The sequence below is a fragment of the Setaria italica genome, chromosome IX (genome assembly GCF_000263155.2).
Source record: "Setaria italica strain Yugu1 chromosome IX, Setaria_italica_v2.0, whole genome shotgun sequence".
In the NCBI taxonomy this organism is placed as follows: domain Eukaryota; kingdom Viridiplantae; phylum Streptophyta; class Magnoliopsida; order Poales; family Poaceae; genus Setaria; species Setaria italica.
The window spans coordinates 16,253,891-16,272,096 of NC_028458.1; the positions used below are offsets into that span (position 1 = coordinate 16,253,891).

An 18,206-nucleotide genomic window follows, 5' to 3' on the forward strand; every position below is an offset into this window, starting at 1 on the left:
CTCGTCCAGCTCGACCTCGGAGTAGCCGGAGGCGTACCCCCCGCTCATCCTGGCGAAGTTGATGTCGGAGTAATGGGAGCCGAAGACACCGAAAGCTCGCCTCACGTCGATGTGGAGCACCTCCCGAGCGATCTCACGGGCCCGTTGGTATGCCCCAAGGACACGAGCCGCCAACGAGCTCGTCCCCTCCCCCTGGACCACACCGAGGCCATCGCAAACAACGCGGACCGTGTCCCGCAAGTTGCCGTGCTCGGCGCGCTCCGCATCAAGGACCTCCCTCAGCCGGGCGAGTTCGTCTGTGAGGCCTGTCCAGAAAAGTCCGCCAAGTCAGAAACCATCGCAACACCGCAAAAGCAAAGGGACGAGAAAAGCCTTACCCTCAGATTGAGCCTTCAGCTCACGCTCCCGGTCGAGCCCCTAGGCCACGGCGGTCTGAAGCCCCTGCACTTGCACGTGGAGCTGACTGACCTCCACCCCGAGCTCGACCGCTATCTTCTCAGCCTCAGCCTTCCGGATCACCTCGGAGTCCCGCTCCTACCAAGCCTTCTGCCGCTCGCGCCGGATACGCTCAACGGTTTTCTGAAGGGCCTCATAGTCCCCCTTCAGCCGTGCGACCTCCTTGGCATCGTGGTGGGCCTTCTCGGCAGCAGCATGGAACTCCTCGAGATCGAGGCGAGCCTTCTCGACAACGGCCTAGAACTTGTCCTCCGCCCGCCGCGCGTCCTCACGCGCCGCCTGCTCGCGCCTGCGCAGGTCGGTGATGACCTGCTGAGCGGTGGCAACCTGCGCGGTCAGCTCCTCAGTCCACTGCCTCTCCGCGGAGAAGCAATCCCAGAGTCCCCGCTCGAGCTGGACGAAATTGGACTTCCCCTGGCTGCATTTCTGGAGGGCCTACAAAACAATTTATGCTCAGCAAAGGAGAGACGAGAGGAAAACAACCACCGGAGAGAACACCATACCTGGCCACCGGGGACGACGACACCGCCCAGCTCCCCCATCGCGGAAGACAGGGAAGTGTGGACATTTGCAAGCCTGCCCTGCACCGCCTACCACTTGCCCCACTCCTCGGCGTCATCCAGCACGAAGAGGGGTCTCTACGGGTCCTCACGGGACCTCCACCGCAAGCTAGGCCCACCCCACGCCTTGGGGATGGAATTAACCGGGACAAGGGTGGAAGCCGCTCTGGCCGACCCCAGCTCCGCCGTCCCCGACGCCGCCACCGCCCCTGACGCCGCCGGCCTCGTCGACGACCCTGGCGCATGCGCCGCCGTCTCTGTCGAAATCGCCGCAGCCGTCGTCGACGCCGATGCGCGTCCCGCTCTATCCGCCGCCCCCACCATCTCCGTTGCGGCTGTCGGAGCGGGCGTTCCCATTCCCGCCACCGTCGCGACCTCCGTCGCAGCCGCTGGGGCAGGCATCCCCACCCCCGTCGCGACCGTCAAGGTAGGTGTCCCCGCTTCCGCCGCCGTTGTTGCCTCCGTCACGGCCGTCGGAGCAGGCGTCCCCGCCTCCGTCGCCGCCGTCGCGGCCGCCGGGGCAGGTGTCCCCGCCTCCACCGCCGCTGTTGTCCCCGTCGCGGCCGCGGGGGTGGACTTTCCCTTCTCCGCTGCCGCCGCCGTCTCCATCGTGGTCACTGGGGCAACTGCCCCCATCTCCGCCGCCGCCATCTCCGCCGTCGCCGTCGGAGCCGTAGGCTCCTCCGCCTCGTCATCGAGGTCTATCACCTCGCCGGTCGGAGGGACCCCAGGGGCAACGCCCTGTCCCGCAGGGTCGGCCGCGGAGGTAGAAGGCGCAACAGGGGTCGGACCCTGCCCTGTGCCTGGCCGCGGCACCCTTCCTCCGGTTGCCGCCGCAGAGGCCGCCTTCGCGGTAGGCTCCGCGGTCTCCCCGGCGACACCGCCGCTCGCCGCCGGCGGGGTCGCGGCTCGCCTCGTGGAGGTGGACAACACTCGTAGCGCCTTCTTCGGCGCCAGCGGCGGGATGAAGTCCTGGGGGGCGGCACTGTGAAACAACAACATCATCATCAGAAATGGCTCGATGCCAGGGAAGGAATAAGATGCGCGAGGAATTTCCACTTACACTCCCTCAGCGCGACAACGGCGGGCGCGTTTCGCCTCCGAGCTCGACGCCGACCCCGGGGCATTTGGCAGCGGCCGCTTGCTGCTACTCCTCTGCTCGCGTGACGCAGGCAGAGGGTCGGGGGTTGGCTCCGTCACCTTCCGAGGCGCGCCTCGCGCCAACCCCTGGGGCGCGGCCCCAGAGCCCTGCGGGGTCGGGTCCTGGGCAGGCGGTCCACTCGGCTTGTCCTCCGCGGCAGGTTGGGGGTGCTGCTCCCGGATGACGAGCGCACCCGGCCGGGGGGCCAGAATAAACTCCTCCTCCTCCTCCTCCTCGTCTTCCTCCTCCTCATCCTCATTGTCGTCGTCGTCGTCGTCGTTGTCCGACATGACCTTGCCCCGCCGCCGCCGTTGGAGATCCTTGGCGACCTTTTTCTTCTTCCTCACCGTCTCTTTGTCCTTGCGCCTCTTCTACTTCTCGGCGAGGAGGCGGTTCTGCTGCCGCCGCTCAGCATCCTTTGGCACCGGCGGGCGCGAGTCCACTACCTTGGTCATGTGGCCCTGCAGACACGAGAACTCCGCGTCAGAGCGACGAACCAAGAAATGCAGAAGAGAAGAACGAGAGCGCGAAGTCCTCACCAGCTCGACAAAATTCTCGTTCGAGCGCATCGGAGGGTGACCAGGCACCGGGTAATCGGCGTCCTTGTCGTCCAGCGCCTCCCGAACTCGCTGCCCGATCTCGGTGTCGGCAAGCGCGCCCGTCGCAAGGACGGAGCCCTCGGTCGGCGCACCGGGAACCATGTCGGCAAGCGAGCGAACCCGGAGCATCAGTGGCGCCACCCTCCGAGCGTGGTACGCCCCGATAACTCCGGCCCCGGTCAGGCCTTTTCCCTTCAAGTACTCGATGGCCTGTAGCAAACCAGTGATCCACTTCTTCTCCTTCTCCACCAGGCCGTATGACCACAACTTCGGCGCCGCCTCGATGACGCGGCCGGTGAACGCCGGCAAGGGGGGATTAGCGTAGTTCTTCACGTAGAACCATAGCTGATGCCACCCATTGTGGGACGTCGCGGTCTTCATCGCAATATATTCCTTGGTGCGGTTCTGGCGGAGGTGGATGGTGGCGCACCCTATCAGCACCGGGGTCGCCCGATGCTTGCTCCCCTTCTTCTCGGTCCTCTAGTACAGGCTGACCGCGAACAAGTACTTCCAGAGCGAGAAGTTGGGCTCGACGCCCAGGAACCCCTCGCACAGCACGACGAACACCGTGATGTGTTGGATCCCATTGGGATTGAGATGCTGCAGCTCGAGCCCGTAGTAGTGCAGCAACCCGCAGAAGAAGCAGCTCGGTGGGGTCGCGAACCCCCTCTCGTGGAAGTGCGCGAATGAGACGACGTAGTCGTTGCCTGGATTCGGCACATCTTCATCCCCGGGAAACCGCCACTCGTCCCTCGCGGTCCTCTCATAGAGGAGGCCCTTCCTCATGAGGCCGTCAGCGCGTGAGGAACCGAAGCTCGAGCGCGACCATGAATCCATCGCCAAAGAGTGGAAGACTCGACGACGAAGGGTGAGGGAGGCTGCTGCGCTAGGCAGAGGAAGGCAAACGGCGAGCAGGAAGGCGAAGCGCGCACGAGAAGCTGAAAAGATTCGAGAGCAGGTGTGGGCAGAACTGGCGAGGTAGCCCCCCCGTCTTATAGGCGAGCGCGTGGGAAGCGAAAAGGATGGCCTCGTTGCAATTAATTTAGCGCCAGGTACACCCCGTTATCCTTTTCAGAATCCGTGCGCACGATCTGCTACAGGAAAACATCCCCATCTCCCTCGTTTCGTGGGCCAGCACCTTCCGTCACTTCGCCTCCCGGAGAACGCGCGCGCACAACCTTCTCCACGTCCGGCCCAAGGCCCACCAATGGGTAAAAAAGGGATACGGGGCTGAAAACACCCCTACGGCCCATTACGATCCAAGGGTTCGAAGGCTGGCCCACTACGGGTCCGACAGCCGCCCCAAGACATCCCTGAGTGAGGGGTGAGAAGGGACGGGTCCGCTAGCGGCCATCACCCGAGCAAGCACCTTCGAGTCCGGACCGGCACCAAAGTTCATGATTTTTTCCCGAAGAAAGGCAACGAGCCCCCGGATCCGATCGAACGGACTCGAGAACTATATGAATTGGATGGCTAGAATCTGGGGTACGCCACCAGCTTGGCCCGAGCTGGACCCCCCCGAACGGGGAGCAGGACCCCACTCGAATCAACCCGTTTGTAGCTCAACGAGCACCACGGTTCGTCCGGCGAGGATAGCGTGGCACGGCTCACCCCCTCCGTCTCAGTGAACGGACGCTTGAGGGGTAACAATCAAAAGTCGATCGAGTCTCCCGACCGGTCTCCTGCAACGCGCGGGGGCTCGGGGGCTAGCATCGCAACCGGTGAGAACGCGTGTGGTCACGATTCGAGGTCTCGGGGCGGGAGGGCCCTACGGGACAATAAGGAATCCTCCCGCGCTAAGCCATCCACAGGACACCCCGCCTGATCAAACTCCCCATCCAAGCCGAACAAACAATACTCCCTATCCCTGATCGACTGCAGCTTGCAGAGCAAGCAGAGATCCCCAACGAACGATGGAAGTAGCCTCTAGAGGAGCATCCTCACTCCACCACAGACTCGGGGGCTACTGTTGGGGGGGGGGAATATTAACGACCTCCTTATGCCCCTTAAAACAACAATCATGAAGGCTCAGGCCCACCTGTGGTAATGACGATCACCGCCGACCCGGCATGGGCAAGGAGCATCCCACTCCGTCTCGCCCGACCCAGGGCCCGGGGGTCGGACGCGCCCGACCCCTCGATGGCGAAACTCCGCCTCGCCCGACCCACGGTCCCAGGGTCGGGTGCGCCCGACCCTCGCCGCAAGGCTCTGCCTCGCCCGACCCCGAGCGTTGGGGTCGGACTCATCCGGGCTCACCAGACAAGGGTCCGCCTCGGGCGTGGACCGGCAGACGAGGGCATGGATCTCATGGGCCCCCCCACCGATCTTGCCATAAATGCGTCGCGGCTCCGGAGTGCAGAAAGGCGCCCGCGCCCCTCGACGTGACCTGCCACAAGTACCCGGGCGGAACACTGTAGCCACGATCGCACGGGCTACAGTGGCCACGGCTCCCTCTGATTCACCACAGGGCACTCATTGCATGTGCTGCCCGTTCTTGTGCTCGACCTATCCGGTGACTGGGACGCGACGTCCGTGTTCCATGGGCCGTAAGCAGGACAACAGGGGTCAGCCGTCTCCCCCCAAAGTGCACAGTTGCCACGGCCGAACACCATCATCATGCTTGGCGGCAGCGGTCGCCAGGAAGATCGTCGACAGGATCCGAAGACAGTCGTCCTCCTCCGGTGGCCGCGCTGACAGAGGACGAAGGCCGGAGCAGAAGGCAGCAGCCCCGGGACTCGGTCCTTTTCCTTGCATTTTGCTTTATTTAGCTTATCTCTTTTACTTCTCCACACACCTGGCTCACCTGTAACCCCGGTACCCTCCTTGCGCTATAAAAGGAGAACGAGGGATCCCGAGACCAGGAGGACTCTCAAGCCAACAGAACCCACACACTCTCCTGACGAGCATCAGTGCACACCCAAGAGACTTGGGACCGGCTCCCTCTCTCGCCTGTTTGTAACCCCTACTACAGACCACGCGTGAGTAACACGAGCAGCTCCTCATAGTGGACGTAGGGCTTTCCTTGCCCGAACCAGTCTAACCCCGTGCCCTCTCACGCCACCATCCGAAGCCTTACGCGCATAAAAGAAATTTACTAGCCGTAGTCTTGATCCACTAATCTCGACAATGACAAGAGTATTAGAATGAAGTTTGTAGTTATTTTCTTTAGCATGGCTCTGATATTAGTATAACTAGGCAAGATCAATAAGAAGATTCTTTGTTTGATCATGCATCTGTTTTTCCATATCCAATTATACAGAAATGACTCAGTGGAGTTTCCAAAGAGGACATAGTATGCTTTAGGAGTGATAAATTTATTGGAACCCTAATCATTAATTACCAATCAATAAATGACCGGTATTCATGCAAGGGATAGATTACTTCTCCATGCAATCCTGTATTAAAATGAACTTGCCAAACCATTATTTCACTCTTTGCCCCCATAATCTTCAAATTTTCGTTAGACCTGGGGACTTATATATCCAATAGATGTAGAAGCATTTTTATTAACTCTAGGAGCTAAAATACGCGCCGTCCCATATTTGAGAAATAAAGTAACGAAAACCAGGACAAATCAGCATAATTTTTCAAAATAGAAAATTCCCACCTTGGTCCTTTAGAGTCTCGACTAGTTTCTTGATTTCCTGCTTTGCTTTCTACTTTGGCATTGGTCCTTTGTAAGGCGGGTGATATCTATTGTTCTTCTACAATAGTATGAGCTTCTTCATTTTCCAGCTGGTTTAGTCACTGCAGCAATCTGCATGCTCATAATTACCCTAGAAAAAATCTGCACAATAGGCTGCTCCTCGTGTATTTCCTCCTTTATTTTCTCCCTTGACTCATTTCCTCAATAATTCGACTGCTAGGGCTCGGCAAAGTAGTGAATTACTCTTCAAATACATCACATCAATTCTGCTTTCTCATTAGTTGTCTGGCACATGGGCTGTAAGTTACATGCAGAAGGAAGAAGCACATTTATGCTAATTGTACCAAAACTATTAGTTGTTGATAGTATGTTAAGTGCAGAAGGAATATGTTTTTTCCTCATTCTATACATGCAATCCAATCCACTTTATCTCTGTTTAAGACTTTAAGTTGATTGTGCTCATATATAAATTTTTAATATGTATCAACTTTCTGTCGGGTAACTTGTTATCGATGATGTATTTCCAGAAAACAAATGCAGTAGCAGAATCATAACGACAACGCGTACTATTGATGTTCATCCGTGGATGGCCGGGTCTATGAAATGGAGCCACTAAGTTTCCATCATTCGAAAAGATTATTCTCAAAAGAGTATATGGTTCTAAAACTTCTTAGATCTTGCTCTAGTTTTAGCAAAGGAAAGGGATGAATGGAGCAAATGCCCATATTAGGATAAGAATAACAATGGAGAGGAACGATCGTCTATTAAATATATACTTCCTCCGTTCCAAATTGTAAGTCATTCCAAGAATCTTAGAGAGTTAAAGCATCTCAAGTTTGACCAAATTTATATGATAATATAATAACATTTAAGATGTCAACTAAGTATCATTAGATTATTTATCAATTATATTTTCATAGTATATCTATTTGATGTCATAAATCTTTATATTTTTCTCTAAAATTTGGTCAAAGTTGAGATGCTTTGACTCTCTAAGATTCTTGAAATGACTTACAATTTGGTACGGAGGGCGTAGGTAACTATGTCAACATTGTCTTTAGTAATGCACGATCGCTCATTAGTGGTCACTGATAAAAATATAGAAGTGATACTAATTACTATTACCAAAGCCAAAATAGTATATTTTGCACTAACTCATTCATCCAGCAATTGAAATCGTTACGTAAATTTTAGGAAAACATATGTTTATGTTTGACCTGCTAGTTGACAAAAGCATCTCATTCAAGCACCACCACCGTCGGTTTCACTATTCATCAGAATTTCTGCTGGAAAGGAAAAATCGTATTCAGGTTCTAGTATATGGAATAAGAATAATATGGGGTCTCCCCCCAAATTCCAGATTAGATTTTGAATCCAATTTTGGAACGATACGCATCCAAATTTACGACGACTCCATCACAGTCATTCCGTGCTCCCGGGCGCCCGACCGTCCGTCAGAATCGTCGCCCGTGCCTTGTGCCTGTTCGCAGCAGCTGCGGCCGCCATGCGGGTGGGCTTCCTCCCCTGGTCACGATGCGTGGCAAAGCGGTGGTGCAACGCGGCTCGGTGTGCCCATGAGCACCGTGAGGCACGGCGTTGGACGTACGATTCGTCTCTGCGCTCCGCGACATGGCTCGGTGCATCGTCGTTGATTAAAAAACTAAACTTCAGGCTTCTGCGTTGAACATAGAGAACCTGAGAGTTCTGCTTAACTTCAAGACAGGTTCCAAATCGGCTAACGCAAATGCAAGTCGTGCCGGTCAATTTGACTTGAAAATTAACAAGCTTGCGGCAGCAAGATCTCGTATGCTAGGCTATTGGCTCAATAACATATCACACTTCTGTATATGTGAATAATACCCCGCCAATGCATTGGCTCTCAACAGTAGCATTCTAACGTTAAGGGTCCGACGACTAGCAATACGAGGGGCAAAGGTAAAAATCTATCAGACTTAGCATGTATAAAGCAATAAAAGCATGCAAGATCTAACCAGCCGATACAATCAGATAACTGGTGAACGCTTAAATAGAATCAGGGAGCCGATGAAAACAACCTAACCAAATCTAAGCCGTTTGATAACTTTGAGCGCTTGATAAAACTAAGAGATCGATACGATGCAACTTAATAAACCAAAGCAACTCGATAACTGTGCGCAACGTTGAATACAAGCAGAATATTATACAAAGCCTAGAAAGTTCTACTTGCAATCTAAGATAACTCGATAACTAGCCACACAACCGAATATCATAATATAAGACTTAACTGAGAAAGTTCATAGAGGTTATGATGAACGGATGACAGTACTTACAAGCTCGCCTAAGATCGAAGCCGATGCAACCGTGCGCGCAAGGAACTCGCCGAATCTACTCTACTCCTGCTCCTCGGATTTTGGTGGCATGGCACCGAAAGGTTGCATTGACCGATTGATGATTATTCATTACAAGGATCATTTTAAAATCCTAGTCGACTACGACATGACTATTACAGCTATTCTAAAACTACTAAAGATAAACCTCCACACTTTTCTTATTTGGTGGAGTCGGTTTCGCTTCGGATCGGATTCCCTCCGGTCTTCTATCGGCTTCTGAAATCCAGTTGTGGTGGGCCTTGGTCAACATTGAATCATCAACGGGCTTCTTCTCTCTCCTCTATCAGTTGTTAGAACCTTATCCTCTTCGGTTGACTCTGATCAAAATCCAACGTAAAAAATCGTGTGATATCTTTTTCCTTCATGATACATGCAAACAAAGGTTTCATTACAAATAACTAATTGATGTGCAAGTTTGGCAGTTGTAGAAACAAAAGCATATTGTTCATATATGCTTTTGAGAACCAGAACTCAAGAAGCTTATTGCCTACGGCTATTGGGGCTTCAAGCCTCCTCCCATACCTATTTACCTATTTATGAATTACCCACAATTGTCATCGGAAAAACTTAGCCCAAAAAAATTATATTAATAAATTATTCACTACTGTCATAAAGAAAAATTTAACCCCAAATTACCCGTGTATGTGCTTCTTCGGTAGCCATCTCCACCACTATAAACAAATAAAGCTAACTGTAGAGGAAGATAATATAATATAATTAATAAATAAATTTGTTGCTCATTCCATGCATATACGAGAACAAAGTTTTACTACAGAAATGTATTTTATTGTAAAATATAATAAAAAGTATAAAGATATATAGCTAGGTGCAAAAAGAAAAGGTAGCTGGGACACCATGCAAGAGGACGAACAGGTTCACGGAAAAAAAAAAACAAGTATTCGCTCAAAGGAAAAATATCACAAGCTAGTTTGCAGCTCGATAGGGCAAATGCCAATGTTTACTCTATAGGCCACATAGTAGATGGAGCGTGATGTCCCAACCCAAAGAAAGAGTTATTTGCTTGGAATAGCAAAAAAAATATGAAAGAAACTGCCTACAAAGTAGAATATGCATGAAATAGAATAAAGAGATGATGATAATGCTTAAATAGATGAAAGTTATTATGACAGACCTATAGATTAAAAAAAAGTTTGTACAAAGAGGAGCGGTATTAATTTAAAATATGAATTGGTGATAATTATTAGGATACTTGGCGAGAGGGCTGGCAGTGGCCAGCAAGCAAACACGGCCGTAGCTGTAGTGCACAGGAGTCCAAGCCGTTGAAGCCCAAAATTCTAGGTCCCCGCCCTGCAGTCCATTTTACCCTTCACCAGCTCTGCACCGTGGTGCTGCTGAGCGCTGAGACGAGGAGCCGCCCGGAGTCTCATGGTGCCCTGTCCAAGTAGCCCTAACTTCGCAATTGAGTGGGTCACTCTGCTAGTTAACCATAGAGCGTGTACTTGACTTGCAAGCATCGTTATACTGCTGATTCAAGTACTGGCACATCCATCTAAAATATTGTACTAGCGCTCAGTTTTGTACACTGGAGTGATGCTGAAACGGGAAAATCTTCATGATCTAGAATAATAAATAACTGGACGGACCCTCATTTCACTGGAGCTCAAACATAACAGTTGGACTTGCAAGGCGATCTGGTCACTCCTTGCCATTCTGAACCAGCCTTCCTTACACAAGCAGCAGCCAGCCCTTCGCCGGGTTAAATTAGCGGAAATGAGTGCAAATTTACAAGACAGCAGCATCTTTACACGGCTGGCTTTCCCTCGGTCTAGAACTAGTTAAACATGCATTACCTAGCTAACAGGCACGGTCTTAACCGTCCTCTTCTACAGAGAACGCAAAAATGGAGGCTGCTCAGTGCTCAGGGCAGGGCGATTGGATTCGATCACACGAAAGACCAGTTGACGAAGCAGAAGGCGAGGCAGTGCACATTGCTGTCCTCGCCGAGAACTTTCCATGCGATGGCTTGCTCGTAGGAGACATGGCGGCCCATTCCAGATAAGCACACACCAGCTGGCAGGTATGCGTAACCCTGAACAGAGAAGCTCAAGGATCAATTCCAACCTCAACCATGACAAGCAACCTTTAAAAATGGACACACCATGGAAGGAAATTAACAGTTGATAGAACTAAGAAACAGGTAATTGCGAACAGCAGCCATGTCTGAAATGGCAGGTTCCAGGTTCTGTTCAGCAGGTGCGGATCCAACAAGAAGGATCACAACTTTTCTTCTACCATGAATAACAACAGGAACTCCATACCCTTCCTAAGATTCTTCAAGCATAAAGGAAAAATGCTAGCCGCTAGGTGCAAGGAGTTTGCGTTTTTCAAGCATGAAAAATTGTATATGCTGCATTCAAAAGACTGCATGACAGCTATACATTTTGCATGCTGATACACATATCATACTAAAACTGGATGTCGCTTGCCTGAAAAAAGGGAAAAAATCACATTACATGGTTGAATTCAGAAATTGTACCTGTTCCATCAGTTTAGGGATCTCTGCATGTAATGCCTTTCTACCAGCTTCATCGAAGATCTTGTCCAGTGTGAGATCTTGTAGAGCAATTAGAGTTGTTTCTAACATGTCAATTCCCATCTGGTTGCCAAAAGTAAACACAGGCTTTTCCTGAGAACACAAAGGCACAAACGTGTGAGCTGAGCGAAGTTATGTTTATCTTGCTGTGTACAGTTAGCTAGCTTCTACAGGCAACCAAGCAACACCCTGGGCGTATCCAACATTTTCAGACTTCGAGTACATCCCTAAATTAGGCTAACCAGTTTCAATAAACGTGGAACAATGAAAGAAATAGTTACCTTGAAAGAGCAGCACAAGACAGCGTCCTGATGATCCCAGAACATTCTCAATAATGATTCCCCTGCTTCATCCGAGTGGCTGACCAGATCCACCCCCAAATGGTACCTGCAAGCATGAAGAAGTGTTATTAGCTTCATGCAAGTTTATCTTATTCTTTTCATTTCAACATTATTTTTTATAGGGACAAATGCACTAACTGGTAGCTTTTGCAAATCCAGCGAACAAGTGTTGCAGCTTCAGGGAAGCCAGAAATTATCTTCTGCCCAGTGCTCAAGCCAGACCGCGAGGGAGAAATAGCCATCGATACTCTTTGCACAGCAGAGACAATGCTTCGAACATACTGACGGGCCATAGCTGCAACGCTATCTTGGAGATGTATTTCGTAGGGGAACTGAAAGGCAATTGTCAGCACAGATCGTAGGTTGCAGTCATCCGGAGATCCATCCCCTGAGGCATGTTGCGTGGTTGTACCAACTTCAAGGCTAGAGGCCAAATCTAATGTTCTTCCAGAGGGTACACCATCCTGTGTAAGATACTGATGGTTAAATGATACGCATGTGGAAACAGGAGACAGATTAAACTAACAGTTGGGGGGTGGGGGATAGGAATAGTTTGGATTAAACCATGAACCTTATCTCAAGGAAAGAAAGAAAGTACTCAACTGATTTTATGTCCAACGGTATAACGCGAAAGCCTGAAGATATCAAGGGAGCATCATCAGGGAAAAGCTCATCGATTGGTGCAAAGACAAGCTGGAAGCAAGATCCCATTGATTTCTCCTCAATTCCAGTGCAAAGCTGAAAAATAATTCCAGTCAGAGATCTGTTAGAAGCCTTTTTTACAAGGGGGGTCCAACAACACTAGAATTATGCATAAGAAATGAGAAATAAAAAAGGCACATTACTGCCCCAAAATTGACACACTAACGTTCCATATTTGACAGGTGATTACTCTTAGTGAGGAAATGTTTTTCCCCCTTGTTAGCACTGATTTGTAGCAACAAGACTGAACCTGGAAACCCACCAAAGCAAATCATTATTACCTGAAGCAGATGGATATCTCTTGATAAAAGACCATCGTCATGTGTCAGAGCCTGCCCTTCAAGACGAACAACTTCTAAGATCTGCATGTTGGGGCAAGGCCACAATCTCATTACACAGAAAAATATATACAGTGGGATACATAAATTTGTCTTTCATAACTGCAAATTCCATATTATTTCATCCAAATGCTATGGTCTGGTTACAAAATTACACGAAAGCTAGCCTACCAAAATGATAACACTATACCATGAAAGGACCACGCAACCAACAATGACCATCTATAGCAAATTAGCAATACAAAACAGAAAATCTGAAATGTTTCCAATAGTGAGTAAACTGTGAATGAAAACAGCACATAACAAACATTTTTCCGCAGAGGGAATTAGGGAACTGAACATACCTCCTCATTCTCCACTGTGTGAGCAAGTGGCATGATGATCTGACTCCCAGAAAATCTCATAGACCGCAACCCAGGAAGCGAACAAGGGCTCGTTTTCAGCGCTGAAGCCGAATATGCATCGAAGTTATAATCTGCCCATTCAGACCGATGTTCCCTCAGGAACCGAACAAGTACTGCTGGTGGAACACTCTGGAATACCGAACAAGAACAGAATGTGAGAACTCAAGCAATCATATTTGAATAAACCAACAAGCTATTCAGATGAGTACACAGTTTCAAGAACTTTCTTATTAAGTCTCATGCACTTGCAGTTTCCATTTAATGCAGCAAAATTAAACCTAAATGAACTAGTAGTACAAAAATACCGTATTATAGAACCAGGCACAGTACACTCTAAAGTCATCACCGAATCAAAGACATAACTTTATAAGTTATAACAGCACGTCAGGAAACAAAGATGCTTTCTTATTGTATCAAGAAGTTATCCATACATTCATTTCAGGGTTACACAAGTGAATTGAAGTGTTGACCTCATACTTTTAGGCCCTGGATTTTAAATGAACTATAAATGTCCTAGCAACAGGCAGCTTAGCAGCCAAGTGACTAATTTAAATGGAATTTTTGCACCCTCACCTGCAGTAACATGGATGCCTTGGCACATATGATACCTCCAGGAGCACCAAAAGCACTTGCAGGATTGCTACTGTTCCTAGTCTTTTTTGAGTTGCAAGCAATGATAACATCTTCTGTGCCGTCTCCACCCATGACAGACCAACCATCATCATTGAAACCACTTATAGCATCGTTAAAGCCTCTAAAAGAACATAAAATCCGTGTTATAAATGAACAATAGTGCTCTCTCCCAAAGAAAAAGAGCTGAAGTAGCAAGAGTAATATCGTTATCTAAGACTCACCGACTAAGCCTCTGACTAAATGTTCGTAGGACAGCTGGTTGTCTCCCCAACGCATATGCAACCTCTCCACTAGTTTCTTGAGCAATTTGTCTGATGTGCCGTAGTGCCTTTACAACATAACAGTCAGTGTACGATGCAGAAATTACAGATAATCCATCACTCCAAATATGTACAGTACTGGTATCCAAGGGCAAAAGGATAAACCAAAGAAGGGTGTGTTTTCTCAATAAGTAGCTCAGCAATAAATGAAAAATATATTGAACTTCACATAAGTCAATTCCATGAGCCATCTTATCTAGAAAGCTAAAACCAACAAGAACCTTGAAACACAAGTGCACCAATGACCATATGTCAACACTCCTCACATGTATAGCATGATCATGACTAATATAGGAATTCAACATGATTTCGTTGCCACTAAATGGAACTACTGCACAAATTTATACCTACATAATGGCTTAAGAGATACTGAACTCCACACCAATTCGAATCTTAAGCACTAACCATCATATGACTTACGAGAAAGGTGGGCATTTATTATACATATGCTACATTTAAACTTTATAGTGAAATGTCAAATATAAATGTCGATCTGGAAAGTTTTCAAGAACTCACTGCAGTTGTCATCTTCTGAGCAACTACCCTAGACGACTCATAGAGGGGCCGAAGAACTTCAGGAACACTCCAAGCCTGTAAGATAGGATTGCACTGAATGAGAAACTAGATGAAGAACATTCAACATCAGTGTAGCAACCATGTCGAATTTGGGATCATACATCAAGGTCCAGATGGTCCACTATACGCACAATCGAGCCCCCACCCTCACATTGGCGGACTAAATAGCCACTAGGAAGCATCTCAGCTCTTACAAATTGTTGTGCTGTGGCAGTGCTTTGACCACCACCTGAACCACTCAAAGATCTCTCACAGACCTGAAAGATGGAACGTATACATAGCAGACAATAATTACATTGGCTAATTTACCATTTTAGCAAGTTAAGAAAAAAAGAAAAAGTTCAGATCTATACGCACCACAAGACTGCCATCCTCCAAAGTGGTTGTGTACCTCAGTGTCCAAAAATCTCGTGCAGGAACTAGAGTAGTAGGAGCATACATCTGAAGGCACAACCAAAAACTATATATAAGAGCCTGTTTATCTTCAACAAATGGAATGATCAGCAACAAATTGCTAACCTGCATGTAAACAAGCTCGATGGTCCCACCATTTCCAGCTGGTAACACTGTAAAGACTTCAAGACTCCGACAATCACGGAACCAAGATGGGCGATCTTTCAAGATCTCAACAATCTGTCAAGCACACTATCATAAGAAACCTCCAGAGAATTTACTGATGGCAACAGTACGTCCCAAATTTTTCAGGAAAAGTTCTAAGTTTTGGAACCATATGTTACAAAAGATTTAATTGGATTCAGTGCTCAACATGATAAGGCAGTTATGAACAGCAGAAGATTTTGTAAACAATCCTCGGATGTGAAGCACCAAGGCTACCTGTTTTAAGAAAATTAATTGACCAAATAATAAAAAGACGATCTTAGCCCACTGGGATTGCTTTACCTGAGGTTAGGTAAGGTACATAAAAAAAACTCTTTCTGACTAGGTCTAGCGTTACACAAAGAAAACAGCTTCGGTGTTTATCCCATGGAAGCCAACAACAGAAATTCCTCAAGTAATAATAAGTTCTGAACAATGTGCTGAAGCGTAAGCTACCTTTGTTGGTTCCAGGTTCACAAGACCACAGGCACGGGCAGCAACACCACGACAACCATGTGAAACGGTCACAATACCAAAAGAATCCGGACCAGGCTAATCACAGAAAGAGATCGATATAAGCATTTTTAAATCAGCTTAATTTCTGGGTATGGAACCTCGAAAGCTAGCAACCCACCTTCATCCCAGGCATCTGGACCCAATCAATAGCAGTCCCTGTAGCCTTTGAGAGGAACTCTGTCAGGGTCTCCTCGGCAATTGAAAGGAGCCTGGCCCAGAAGGGGGGCAAAGATTAGCATAGACAGTATAATTTAATAAAGAGTAAAGTGAACCCCTCAGTTTCGCAGTAAACTTGGCTGATTTACCCTGATGGGTTACTTGCATCCCTTAGGTTGGCAGGAGTGGTCACATTTGATTCACAGCTCACATCATTTGCTAATGAAGGCTGCAAGCAACATACAATGGTATCACAGGAAAACAAGAGTCACCATGGGCATCCAGATATGTATGAACTTCAACAAACAACAGCTGTTATAACATGGCTTGTCATCAGCAAAACTAGACTTACATTCTGCAGCTGCTGCTTCATGTACGCATTCTCGTGAACCAGCTGGGAAACCTGCTTCTGCAGGCGCTCATTCTCCTCCATAAGAAGCTTGTTCATCGCGGTTAACTTTCTGTTCACGGCCTGAAGCCTGGAAGACTCCTTACGCTGCTTATCACGGCACCTAAAACCATGAACAATGGACGCAGAATTCAGCTAGAGCGGGCAAAAAACAGATCAGCATCCATATAGAACTGGCAAGATCACGAGGGTAGAATATGTTTTGGCCATATGCTCAGAACAGGAATGAAGAGATTTTCAAGTTTGCACATCTCCATTTGGGGCAAGAATTCGTTCTCGCTAATTTCTACAGCCATCATTACACTTCACGTTGGACCTATCACAGCATTATGCTAGGAACGACAACATTCATCAGGATTCACCTCCAAGAAATAGTTTTCAGGTAAGCTCCAGCACGATTCCTGACTGACTCAAAAAAGCGCGGCGACGGTGGGTGCTCACCTCCGGTTCTGGAACCAGACCTTGATCTGCTTGGGCTCGATGTTCGAGAGGATGGGGCACTCGCGCAGCAGCTGCTGCCTGCGCGAGGAGCTGGGTTTGGGGCACTCGGCGTACACCCGCTCGAGCGCCTCCACCTGCTCCTGCGTGTAGCGCACGTACTTGCCTGTGTCCATGCCGCCCTTGTCGTACCCGCCGCCGCCGCCGTCGCTGCTCCCGCTCCGCATCGCCACCGCCGCCGCCATAGTCGCCGGGCCACTGACCACCACCGGAAGCAAAAGCTCCTCCTCGCGTCCTTGCGAGCTCTCAATTCCTCCTCGCAGCGATCAAAACCTGCGAGATTTCAACCAAAAGATACTGTGTCAGAAAAGAAATGGACTGCAAAAATAAACTGTCGGCGATTAGCAACCCTCCCTCGTCATCAGACAAAGAAACGTAGAAAAGCACGCAAAGGAGTCAGCTTTTGGCTTGAAACCGAGGAGGGAAAAAAGGGCGGCCGCTGCAGAAGCTGAGCACGCAAATGCGGCCGATGAACCGCGGCGGAAATCGGGGACCGGGGCAACGACGCCGGAACCACACGATTCCGCAACGCAAGATCAGATTGCAGACCATAACAAATCCGACGCGCAAGTTGAGCGGCGGCTCTAATCCGCATTCTACTCCCACCCCGGTTTTCCCACGTAAAAAGCGGATAAAAGCTCACCCAAAAGATCACTTCACAGCCTCGCAAGAAATCCGAAAAACAACAGCAAGAACACGCAATGGCTGACTGCAGAGGTACGCGGAACGGGGCTCTGAGGAGTGACGCGGCCGTCACCTGTTTTCAGCTCTCCGCTCGCGAGCGCGCACGCTAGCAGGCGAGAGACGTACGGGCACCGTCGCCGGCTCCGGACCGCCCCCTCACAGCCTGCCCCCGCGCGAACCGCCCCCCGCGGCGGCGCACGGAGCCTCTGCCATCACCTGCCAGGAACGCGCCCACCCAGCGTCGCCGCCCAGAACCAGCTGGAGGCGCTCTCGCTCCCTCGCCGGGCTCCCGGATCCTGTCGAAGCAGAACGAGACGAGAAACACAGCGCGGCACGGGAGGGAGAGAGAAGAGGACAGGGGACGAGAGCGGTAAAAGGCGACAGCTTTAAAGACGAGAGAGCGAGAGGCGGAGAGAGAGAGTGTGGCAGTGTTGCAGCTAGCTAGCTAGCACGTCTACTGTGCGGAGCACGAGAAGAACTGAAGAAGAGGTGGAGAAAGCTGAGGAGAGAGAGACAGCAGGAGGGGGGGTGTGGCGGGCAGAGGTAGAAGGCCATGACCACGAGAGTGGATGGACTCGGTGCACGTAGTCCACCCAGCGTTATTGGGCCCACGCGCAGAAGTAGCAGCCGCATCGCGGGTCACTATTGCGCTGAAAAGACGTCATTATTTTGTCCGTGACATTGCTCTGTCGCGTGAGCCTGGCTTG

General features: G+C 49.7%; 1 protein-coding gene across 1 annotated transcript; it reads right to left on the reverse strand.

Moving 5' to 3' along the window:
* Positions 1-10,320: 10,320 nt before the first annotated feature.
* Positions 10,321-17,942, reverse strand: LOC101784968 (homeobox-leucine zipper protein HOX9). The gene is made up of 19 exons (XM_004982781.4): positions 17,573-17,942; positions 16,759-17,088; positions 16,261-16,420; positions 16,058-16,137; positions 15,871-15,961; positions 15,693-15,788; positions 15,159-15,272; positions 14,997-15,080; positions 14,741-14,896; positions 14,580-14,654; positions 13,965-14,071; positions 13,684-13,864; positions 13,051-13,239; positions 12,650-12,730; positions 12,270-12,404; positions 11,805-12,130; positions 11,607-11,712; positions 11,269-11,418; positions 10,321-10,821 (listed from the first exon to the last, which is right to left on the reverse strand). Exons 2-19 carry the CDS (start codon positions 16,998-17,000, stop codon positions 10,675-10,677), a joined length of 2,520 nt encoding a protein of 839 aa, XP_004982838.1. The 5' UTR covers positions 17,001-17,088; positions 17,573-17,942; the 3' UTR covers positions 10,321-10,674.
* Positions 17,943-18,206: the final 264 nt, after the last annotated feature.